The sequence below is a fragment of the Thermobia domestica genome, chromosome 7 (assembly GCF_964235325.1).
Source record: "Thermobia domestica chromosome 7, izTheDome1.hap1.1, whole genome shotgun sequence".
In the NCBI taxonomy this organism is placed as follows: domain Eukaryota; kingdom Metazoa; phylum Arthropoda; class Insecta; order Zygentoma; family Lepismatidae; genus Thermobia; species Thermobia domestica.
This window is the reverse complement of record NC_137460.1, coordinates 167,392,960-167,405,388: the sequence shown is the minus strand read 5'-3', so window position 1 is coordinate 167,405,388 and position 12,429 is coordinate 167,392,960. Positions and strand designations below refer to the sequence as shown.

At 34.1% G+C, this 12,429-nt stretch overlaps 1 protein-coding gene across 2 annotated transcripts in view; it reads right to left on the bottom strand.

Moving 5' to 3' along the window:
- Positions 1-2,579: 2,579 nt before the first annotated feature.
- Positions 2,580-12,429, bottom strand: part of LOC145690559 (uncharacterized) — a 499,198-nt gene continuing 489,348 nt past the window's right edge. For both annotated transcript variants that reach the window (XM_081765570.1, XM_081765571.1), the window contains one exon: positions 2,580-4,843. In XM_081765570.1, coding sequence (XP_081621696.1) covers positions 3,258-4,843 — 1,586 coding nt within the window. In that variant the 3' untranslated portion in view covers positions 2,580-3,257. The remainder of the gene's footprint in view (positions 4,844-12,429) is intronic.

The window sequence follows — 12,429 nt, the reverse complement described above, 5'->3', positions numbered from 1 at the left end:
TAAGTATTTGGGATATTTCTCAGATATAACAAGAAATATATTTTCTCCAGTAACGGAAGAGTATATTCTGAAAACAATGTAAAAATATTTCTATAATATATCAGAAAATGTTGTTCACTAAAAACACAAAATATATTCCAAAACTAACGGAAAACATTTTCTATTCATTTTTAATATGTTTGCTTTTCCCTGTTTTAGAGTTTTATATTCAAAATTCGATAAAATATTCTGGAAATAAGACTAAAATATTGTACGAAAATATTCCATTTCAGTTATAACAGAAGGTTACCAAAATACTTTTGTTAAAATTAAGTAAACCTTTTTAAAACATTTCTGAAAAATATTTCTTATATTACGAAATAATTTATTTTTAAAATATTCTAAACGTTTTAAAAATATATATATTCAATATGTTTTCTTGTAAAAGTAGAAAATATTGCAAATAACCTATTAGAAAACATTTTTCAAATATATGGAATATATTTCCTTTCATTGTTTCCCATATCATATATTGAAAACATTTTTATTATCATTTCGAAAATATTTTCCTTCTCAATGGTGAAAACTTATTAGATTACATCCAATAAAATATTTCTAATACATTTTGTGAATATTTTCCTGGATATACTTTCCGGCTAGCATTCTCAAAATGTACTTCGGTAATTTCTAAAATGTTTTCTAAACATTTTTGGGAAAATATTTTCCGGAAATATTCGGAATACATTAGGGAAACTAGCATGGAAATCTCCAGAGAAGGAAAACCTTTTGGAAACCAAGGAAAATATTTTCTTTTGGTTCAGAAAATATTCCTTGCTGTATGGGACTGTAGGGGATGTAAAACTCAAAAATTTCATTTGCATTGTTTTGTTTTCGTATTACTAGTAATAGCAGTAGTGGTATTCGCTGTCGTATTAGTATAGTAATGAATAGTAGCAGTAGTGGTAATAGTAATAGTAGTAGCAGTGGCAGCAATAGTGGAATTAGCACTAGCATTCGTAATCGTAATAGTAATAGTAGTATTAGCAGTAGTAATTGTAGTATTAGTATCACATACGGTGTAGCAGTTTTACATATTTTCTCTGTTACTCGTAATGCACGAATGAGTGTAGTATAAGACTTTTACGTCCATGAGCTGTATTATTGTATAATAAACATGCCTGGACAGAGGACACAGATAACAAATAGAGAGACAGAATAGGGATATAGAAAACAAACCTTGGGTAACTTTTCACACGATTTTCCCATTCGAGAAGGACAAATAGACATTGCAATATTATGACGACACATTTCTCATTTTCCATTGCATATTGAAGGATTGACTTGACTTATGAACTTGGTTGTTCTCAGGGGCCGCGGTGGCTCAGTGGTAGGGCGTTCACTTCTGGTGCTAGGGGTCTCGGGTTCAAACCCTGCTCCCGCCAAGTGAACTTTGTGGTGAACAAACACCGTGTGCGTGGGTTTTCTCGGGGTTCTCCCGTTTCCTCTCACTTTCTTCATTCCACCATTTCATTCATTATCATCATCACCGTCTCCTTTAGCCAAATCGGCATAACCGTGGGACGTAAAACTTAAAGATTTCATTTCATTTTTGGTTGTTCTCAGGCCGGTTACGCCCGGCCCGTTTAGTGCCCGGCTCGAGGTTCGGGCCAGGCCGGGTCGAGCCGGGCACAGAATACAGATCCATCCGGGCCGTCTTCGGACCTGGGTTTGCAGGGCTCTGCTTTAGAGAGCTACGGGCACAAGAGTGAGTACAACACTTAAACACGTTCAGAAAGGTTAAGTGTGGTGTGTGCATGTCAGATAATATATACGTACATAGTTAGTGTCTAGATTTATTGAATTAATAAATCTCGTATTTATTATAGATGTCATATTTAGGCCTATGTGTGTGGGGTGGTGGTAAGGCTTTATTGTCTCATTTTGAATTATTGCATCTTCAGACTTTATGTCCTGTTGGCCTAATTTTATTCCCCCCAATACAGATGATCTAATTCGCACACTGGATACACGACAAAAGCTTGTAACTTCTATACTTTTAATCTATTTTCATGGTTCAATATACAAAATTATCTGTTCAAAATAACAAAATTAAGAATTTATATAGAAGAAATTTAGTATGGGAAAAGTATGATGATTCATAATTAAATCTAATTAATTAATAGAGAATTCGAGGCAATATTTTCATAAAATGTATTTGTGTAATTTTTATACATAAAATGCATTAGAACTAGGCTTGGCTTTCAACATACATACAAGGAGTACACACTCCACTTTGTCTTTACATTATCACATCGTTCAAACAGCAAATAAAAGATATAAAACACTAATGTTCATAATGTGGCAGGAAAGGATTTCAAAGCCATTCATACGTTGAAAATGTTATATTTTACATATGTCAGAACGAAATTAAAGTATCGTCAATAGTATGGAATCCGCACACTCATAAACGATGTCAGCAATTTGAACTAATCCAAAATAAATTTCTGACATTTCACACATACAAGCACATTTCTATTTAAATATGAGCACTGTTCCAATCTATTAGCTAACTATAAAATGTCATTATTAAAAGCCTAAGAACAGTCAATGACGTTCTATTTATTCATAAAATGTTACACATCAATGAAATTAAAATTAAAGCACCTTCACCGGAGACAATAAATAATAATCTTTTTTTTCTACTGTAATAATTTGGCAACAAACTACCTTCAACTTTCTCTAAGATGGAGGATTTGCGCTTCTTCGACATCAATGTAAAATATGAATCGAGCGTTGACATATTTGATACAGCAAAATAATTCAGCATACTTTGAGGTGCTTTTACTCCCAATAAGGTGAGCGGTCTATTCAGAGCCGAATTTAAGAGGGACCTAAGTTATTCAAGTAATGAGGCCCTTTATATGTTCCGCTGTCAACCAGTCTATGCAGAACATAGGGACCCTATATGCAGAAATGAGCAAAAGAGTGATATTTTAGGGACCACGCTAGCAGAAGGGGGACCCATTACTTACATCATAGGAGCCTACACAACACAAATTACTGTTGCTATATATAGGTTTTATTTTTTTTATTTTATTTGTTTTCTTTTATCTTGCAGCATATTTTGAAACTGTACATCCAGTTGTCTTTTTCTTTATTCTTTGGGCCCTCAAGAGACTGGGGCTCTAAGCTATAACTTGCTTAGCTTTTACTTAAATCCGGTACTGGGTCTACTGAAAACACTGGTGTATAGTGTTGAACTAAATTAAATAAACACTTTATTGAATTCCATTTACTATCTCGTTACCATCTATTGAATATTGGTCAAGACATGAGTGATGATATGGCTTTAAACATGGATTCCAATGACCTGTTATGTACTTCTGTCTACTGTTGTTCATGTTAAGAAATCGCCAAGACTGAGCATGTCGCAGATAATTGGGTCGGTACGTCTCATAACAATAAAATCCAGGATTGTCTTTTGCTGCAATCCACATATTTGAAAATTTGACTTTTGTTTTAACTTTCAGTAAATCCTGGGGCATGTTTGCTTGTGGTGAAGCATTTACGAAGTATAATTCAAAAAATATGCTTGGAGTCCAAAGCTTGATAAGCGCGCTATGCATCTTGCCAGGAGCTAATACAAATTGAATTGGAAACCCTTTCTCAGAAAATGTCTTGTAGAACCAATAAAACCTTTTATAATCACATCTATCCAATTCTATATCACCATCAATATCCCACGGCAGAAACGACTGGAACTTTACAGCTCCTAACACAGATCCACTATAAATTTCATATATTAAACGATGATTTACCGAAAATGTATGGAATAATTTCATAAAGTTTGTTATCTCATTTTGACAACAAACTGGTAACAAATACCATTTAACCCACTTGAATGGATCACAAATTATATGGAGTTCATCACAGGAGAATTTATATTCATTATTTGGGGGAAAAAATATGTTCTGAACATCCCACTGAAAAGCAATTTCTTTCCAAATTTTACGATTTAAATTTTCTCCTCTAGTTCTATAATACATTATATCTAAGCATGATAATGTGTAAATACCAGAAAATTTTATACGTAGAAACCAATCAATAAACAAAGCATTCTTGGAAATAGTTTCATGAAATTGTACCTTGCGCAAAATATTTGTACTGATCAATAATGGACCTTCAACATAATCGCAGTAAGAACAACCTTGATAAATGTATGAATCACCTGTTCGAAATTTTAAGTAATAGTTTGAAATATCCATTTGATAACAGTTAGCATTCCAATTTCCAGTTGAATTCTTCACAGATCCTCCAATAATGCCAATCTTACTGGTAGATAAGAACAATTTAACTTGTTTTTCAAGTTGCACTTCTGAATTGAAATTGTCTATGTCAGAAGCTATTAACACATAAGGAGTACTTACATTTTTCATTATTAAATTTAACAAACTTCCCAATGAAATGTTTTCCTTATAATTGCCTACACTGATGTAATTATATCTAGAAGCAAGATATGATACCCATTTATTTTCCGTTGAAGCAATGAAAATAGAGATATTTTCACTTAATTTTCGAATTCCTTTTAACAAATATTCTAATTTTGATATATGAAATTCATTGTAGTTGATAGTGTTAATTACAACTGTCACTAAACTGTCCAAGGGGATATCCTTAGTATTTCTTATGACAAATTCTTCATTAATTGAAGATGTCTTCTTATCAAGTTTTTCCTCTAAACTATAATTTTGTATTTTCTTTATGCTATCCTGGTGTTGAAGTGGAATAATTCTGGAGTCTAGTCGACCTGCAATATCAGTAATCTGTGCTGCTGCAGCTGCTACAGCCGAACTATTAGCAACATCTGAAACAAAAGTTTTTAAAAATCATTACTTATATAAGAAAAGAAAAACAAACAAACAAAAAAAAAAAAAAAAAAATAACATACAAGCTTCATGTATAGTTTTATACAGTAAAAAGTGGCTGTGTAAATTCAACACAATGTTTTTGTATTTCTCGAGTTGTGTTAAATTTAGATATATGCCCAGTGCTACTTCAGCTTCATCGGATTTTGAAGTAAAATTTTAGTGGTTAAATCAATCACCTGACATTTCGAATTACAGTGCGGAGATATTTAGTAACACACTATTGGTGTTGGTCAGTTGAAGACAATGTGCACGTTATGACTTTTCCCTGCAAGACAATGTACACGTTAAATATTAAATTGAAGATTTATCTTTCTGATAGAATTATGAAGTAGTTCTGATAGCTTTGCTATTTCATTCTTCTTAGCAAATGAAAAGTTTGGCTTATCACTGACGAATAATAGTTATCAATGTTAATACATCAATGGCTTGGTTCATCACGCGAGCTGGGGTGTTACTATATCACAGCGTTTCCCAACCTTTTTCAACTTGCAGCACACTAAGAGTTTAACTTGAACTTGAGTTGCGGCACACTAATAGATATTATTATTTGTAAATTTAAAATACCGTGATCATTTTTTCCCTCTGATTATAGATCTCCTTCTCACAGGGAAAGCGGCTCGATCACTGATTTCCCCCCCCCCCCCCCCGCGGTAAATCACCGAAAGGATCTTAGCAGATGTCTGAAAACTTTTCTAACCAATAAAGTCAGGGTTGACAGTACACCAAAACAAATCGTACATAAAAATGAATTCAATCATGGACGGTGCCTTCCCGCTTTCACATAAAATCATTAAGCGACTCATTTCATAGACAGATCATAAGTCTATCAGATACAAGACAATAGCGTAGGATCTAATGAACTAAGAGTTCAAAAGTATTTAGAAATTATATATATATAAAACGATTCTCTTAACGGAACTATTGACTCCCTTAGGGTACATAGTAGAAAAACCTAGTAAATAGACAAAACCAAAATTCTTTCGCCACTCTGGGTATCAATGTGCGTTCAAAAGCATAATACATAGACAATACAAAAGCAGATATCTATTAATATTTTTCGTCAGTCTATTTCTATATCTCCGTAGCTCCCTCTCTGAATTAAAAGACTTATTTCAAACTCAGACCACTTATCTGTCGCATGTGTGAGTACCAATGTGCACTCGAAAGAGCATCAGGTAGAAAAGGTCATAAAATCCTAGGCATAATTTACATATATTTATTAACATTTTTTCGTAAATCTAATTCTATATCTCCGGTGACCCCCCTTCGAATTAAAAACTAATACACTTATTTCAAGGACATAGTGCATATCTACCATATATCTGAGTATCAAAGTGCGCTCGATAGCGCATCAGGTAGAAAAGGTCATAGAATCCTTGTCATAATTTACATATATTTATTAACATTTTTTCGTGAATCCAATTCTATATCTTCAGTGACCCCCTCACAATTAAGAACTATATGACTTATTTTAGAGACAGAGCACATATCTATCACACATATGAGTATCGAGGTGCATCCGAAAGTGCATCAGGTATAAAAGGTCATAGAATTGTAGTCATAACTTGCGTATATGTATTAGGCTTTCTTCGTGAATCAAATTCTATTAGTTTAATTCTTTTCGCAGTCGATTCTCCTCGCACTTTCTTCATTCCACCATGTCATTCATTTCTCATAATCTCCGTCTCCTTTAGCCTAACCCGCATAAGCGTGAGGATTTCATTTCATTTTTACCTTTCGACCTACTCCAGAAGTAATGATTCATTCATTCAAATCGAGGCCAATATTTCACAATGTTGAATTATTGCAAATTCCTTGGTTTTCCAACTTGATTCTTTTCTACACCCAATGATTTGTTCTCCTCTGCACAGAACCCATTGACGTCAATAAACTGAATAAATCTGAGTTTCTGTATGGTTCTCCAGTGTGAGTCTTCCTTTTATTGAAAGTAGTGAAACTACAATCAGTAAAGAAGTTATTGCAAAGTTTTTTCCGGTTGGAAGGGAGATGGAAATAATTAGAAACGAACAGAAGGAAGCATACAAGGAGAGAACGTCATAGTTGGAGATATGTGTAGAAGATTTGTTTTTTCCTGAGGTGGCTTGTGAGAGAAGTCACATTGGTAAAAATCGAAGTTCTCTCGATTAAATCTAAAAGAAGAAAACTTTCTTAATGTGTTAATTGTTGTATACAACAATTAAAAGGGGTAATATTTATTTCCTTAGCTTCAAGGGAGGAAACTGATTTTCACCAGTATAACTTCATTGGTTTTTTTTTTTTTTTTTTTTTTTTACATAAAATAAGAACAAAGGAGATAGTGTTTGTTCCTTTTAGGTGGATATTCTGTTTATAAAACTTGTTACTTTAAATACACGTCGAACCTGTTAAAAGAGACAGTTAGTTTTACATGACTGAAAATATAATAAAAGAAAAAAGTGTAGCTTTCTGTCATTTTCATTCCTAATGTTATTCAGTCCTAATTCCTAATAAATACCTAGTTCAGTCCTAGTTCATTTTCATTCCTAATAAATACCAGCAACTACAAAATAAATCCCTTTGATTATCATGGACTCACACCACGTCTCATATAGCCCCGCTGCTGAGCGGGACGTTAAACTCAAAATCAACTCAACTCAACAATTTCTTTATTTTATGTTGCCTATATTTTCCAATTTAAACAGACAGATGCAGGATTAAGATCCCAGATGTTAATGTTACGCACAAATATTACTGTATTTTTGAAAACCATTATTAATTATTATATAAAATCTGAGCACATACAAAGTGCAGGGATTAAAAGCGCGGACTTGCGAAACTCTAGTATCTTCTTGCTTCTAAAACAAATGTATTTTGGGGAGAGGGTACAAGCTTTCCTACTGTCCATAAATCTCCTGATACAAGAGATAGACTTTTCAAAACAAGAGACTTTTAAGTAGACTAATATGTCAGACTAATTCTGAATATATATAATTTTGAAGATTTTGAGATTTTGAAATATTAGATTCCACAAAAATTGTAATTTTAAATCCATTATTACTCTTTTAACAGCAGTTCCAATTAATATGGATGAAGCCAGGGTCATACTGCAACCCAGAGGCCCACCGGGAGGTACTTTCTAAGGGGCCCATGCACATGTATGTACTGCTCCTCCCCAACATATACGTACTGCATACTACTAGTACGTACAACTCAAAGCAAATGTATAATATATTGTACTTATTTCACACAAGCCAAGACCATGGACCCACAAAAGACATTTCACACTGAACCACACAGTCTCTAGGAAAATCCTACTTAGCTAAATCCTTTTAAAGTAAGCTACGAATGAATGAATTTTATTTATTTCTTTTAAGCATTTTTGGAGGAAAAGAAAGAAAACTGACTTAAATTTGCATCTGCACAAGGCCCCTTATGATGCCCTTAACACGCTTTCTAAAATACATTAGAAAGCTACTTACATACAACATAATGATTCCTTCTCTGATTTGAGTTTCTTGCTTCAGGGCTCCGTGACCAAGAGGCCCCCCCCCAAAAAAATTTTAAAAATTACTAAAAACATTTGCCCCATAAAAATTTATAAAATATAACATGAATCCCTCCTATATAATTCATAGGCCCGTTTGAACATGTCGAGGGAGGGCCCATCATAAAGGTTTTTGATAGGGCCCCTTGTATTTTTCCGCTTCAGGGCACCCAATGGTCTTAATCTGGTCCTGTATACTTTCTATATGGAAAACAACGGTGCTGTAAAATGTAAATTATTATTTAGTTTCAAGTTATGGCAACATTTGAGATTTCAATTTAGCTGAATACTTGCATATTAGCAAAATTATAAAGCAGAGTGTGCAATTAGGAACCTTTCAAGGGTTGAAAATGAAATGAAATTAAATCTTTTAGTTTTACGTTCCACGGGTATGCCGGTTAGGCTAAAGGAGACGGTGATGACGAGGAATGAGTGAAATGGTGGAATGAGGAAAGGGGAGGAAACGGGAGAACAACGAAGAAACCCATGCACACGGTGTTTGTCCACCACAAAGTTCACTTGGCGGGGCTGGGATCGAACCCGGGACCCCAAGCACCAGAGATGAACGCTCTACCACAGAGCCACCGCGGCCTCTACCTTTCAATTGTTGAATTACGAAAAATGTGAAAGGCTGTTTCAACAATATCATGCGCTAGCAATGCTGTTGTGGAATTAGATGACTGTATTGCCGGTACTCTACGTGTTATCGTCCTGCGTTCCGTTACTCCTGTGTGTGAGGAGTGCGTGATGTGTGCTTTTTTGTACATATAGGTCTGCATCTACTTAGGATGCAGGCGGAGGCCCACTAAAAAAAATTCACCGTCCAGGGCCCACTGGGAAATTTCCCGGTTTCCCGGCTGGCCAGTACGGCCCTGGATGAAACCGGAACAATTTCCACAGATTGATCTAAGGGGCGATTCTTACGAAACAGTAGGCCTAACATTATGCTTGGTAGCAGCACAAGACTCTTAGAGTAGTATTAAAAACAAATATTACGGTAACTCTAAACCAGTATTTTCTCTTCTATCTAAAATCGTTTGATGCATTTTAATCCTTCCTCGCTCAAGTCCAGTGGTGGAGCGTGCATATGTTTTTACAGGCAGCTTAATGAAAACTAAAATGTGGGAAAATAATAACTACATATCAAGAGATTGTTTTCGCGTCTACCTACAACTTGAATGAGAAAAAGGGTAAAAGTTGACATGTACGGTAGTCGGGAAAAGGAGGAGAAGAAGAAGAAGAATTAAATAAATAGCAATAATAATAAAAAGAATGAGTACTTTTAAATAATAATTTGTATTTATTTTGTCATAAACAGAAAGTTATTAAAATGGCATTATCTGTTTAATACAAAATAATACAAATACTATTTAAAAAGTAGTTAATAAGGAACCGAGACAACATGATTAGTCATCAACTACCGTCGAGTTCATTTTTCTAATTCCTGCTTTAACTTAGATTTTTGGGTAATTCATATTCTGGTCACATTGTAATTCCTATGGATAGCAACGCTAAAAATTCTTTTGTTGTCGTTGTTGTTGATTTGGGGCTTAACGTTCAGCAGCGACGCTATATGAGACGTGGACCCTATTGATTAACGTGGAATCCGAACCACATGATAAAAATTCTTTTGATTCGTATTTTCGGGTGTACCTACGTAAAATATCATTATCTATTATCGCGGTAAGTTACATTTCATAAGTTACATTTCTCTGTTTTTACTTATGAAAAACGGGCAAAAGAAACATAGTTAACGTGTGTATCATTTTTAGTACCGGTAGTCTGCCTCCTTAAGTTAAAAATCTCACTAAATTTCTGTTCTGAAACGATTGATTCCATGAAGAAAATCTAAGAAGGAAACTTTTTTGTGTAAAATTTTATAAGTATTTATTCCTAAAACTATTTTCTTAAAAAAAAAAAATACACTGTAGGTAACTTTTGAGATAATTACAAAAACCTAGTACTACCCTTCTCCCTCTCAAAACCAGAAAACCCAAGGCTCAAATTAGGGATACTTTTCAAAATATGCTAAAGAAATCAAAGAAATGCAAGTTAGTCGGATTTCTTTCGACATCAAAGTTTAATTTCACTGGGCTAACAGTTGTAGTCACATTGTCGACATAAGGTTGTATTCTAGCCAATAGACCAGCAAAAGATACCGGTACTTATGAAACAAATTACGGAAAGTGAATAAATATGGAAGATTATTACAATTTTAATACGAGGATAAGTCAACGGTACCAATCTGCTTGTTTTGCACTTCTGAAAAAATAGAACTTCAACATCTCTGTTTAAATTTAAAACTAAGCAACTCTGAGAGTAATAAATAGTTATTTGAAATAGAAACTGGGATGTAAGTTTTGTTTCCATGAAGCCCCCAACTTAATGCATTATTAAGCGCATATTGATACTCATATACATAAGAGTACTTGCAATAACTCAGTTGTGTTTCCTGACAGTGGTCACCGTAGATACAAGAAACAATTCGTCAAGAAATGTTCTCAAATTCCTGTAAAATATAAGGTTTTTACAACTTATTTCATAACATACGTTGTTGAACAAGGCTGATTTTCATGTATGTCATACACTGGCATGTTGTACATAGAATAAGAAAGACACTTATTTTGTTGCTTGAAGGACTGTCAATTATACCTAGGTACAACACTAGCGTCATTATACAACACTAGTTCATATTGAAATAGATTCGAAACAAAATCTCAAATATCTGTAAATTCAGACTAGAATTCCATCACATGTCTCACCTGAAGAAATCTCGAGCGCATTTTGATACTCATATATGTGGTAGATATGTGCTCTGTCTTTAAAACAAGCATTTTAGTTCTTAGTTCGGGCGTCACTGGAGATATAGAATGAGATTCACGAAGAAATGTTAATAAATAAATTTAAATTATGCCTACGATTCTATGACCCTTCCTACCTGATGCACTATCGAGCGAACTTTGATACTCATATATATGTTAGATATGCGCTCTGTCCTTGAAATAAGCCGTTTACTTTTTAATTCGAAGGGGGGTCACTGGAGATATAGAATTAGATTTACGAAGAAATGTTAATAAATATACGTAAATTATGGCTACGATTCTATGACCCTTTCTACCTGATGCACTATCGAGCGCAGTTTGATACTCATATATATGATAGATATTCGCTCTGTCCTTGAAATAAGTCTATTAGTTCTTAATTCGAAGGGGGGTCACCGGAGATATAGAATGAGATTTACGAAGAAATGTTAATAAATATATGTAAATTCTGGCTACGATTCTATAAACGTTTCTACCTAATGCACTATCGAGCGCACTTTGATACTCATATATATGGTAGATATGCGCTCTGTCCTTGAAATGAGCCGTTTACTTTAAATTCGAAGGGGGGTCACCGGAGATATAGAATGAGATTTACGAAGAAATGTTAATGAATATATGTAAAGTATGGCTACGATTCTTTGACCCTTTCTATCTGATGCACTATCGAGCGCACTTTGATACTCATATATATGTTAGATATGCACTCCGTCCTTGAAATAAGCCGTTTACTTTTTATTTCGAAGGGGGGCACTGGAGATATAGAATGAGATTCACGAGGGAATGTCAATTAATATATGTAAATTATGACCAGGATTCTCTGACTTTTTCTACCTGATGCACTATCGAGCGCACTTTGATATTCGTATGTATGGTAAATATGCGTTCTGTCCTTGAAATAAGTGTATTAGTTCTTAATTCGAAGTGGGTCACCGGAGATATAGAACGAGATTTACGAAGAAATGTTAATAAATATTTGTAAATTATGACTAGGATTCTATGACCTTTTCTACCTGACGCACTATCGAGCGCACTTTGATAGTCATATATATGGTAGATATGCGCTCTGTCCTTGAAATAAGTGTATTAGTTCGTAATTCGAAGGGGGTTACCGGAGATATAGAATGAGATTTAAAAAGAAATGTTAATAAATATATGTAAATTATGACTAGAATTC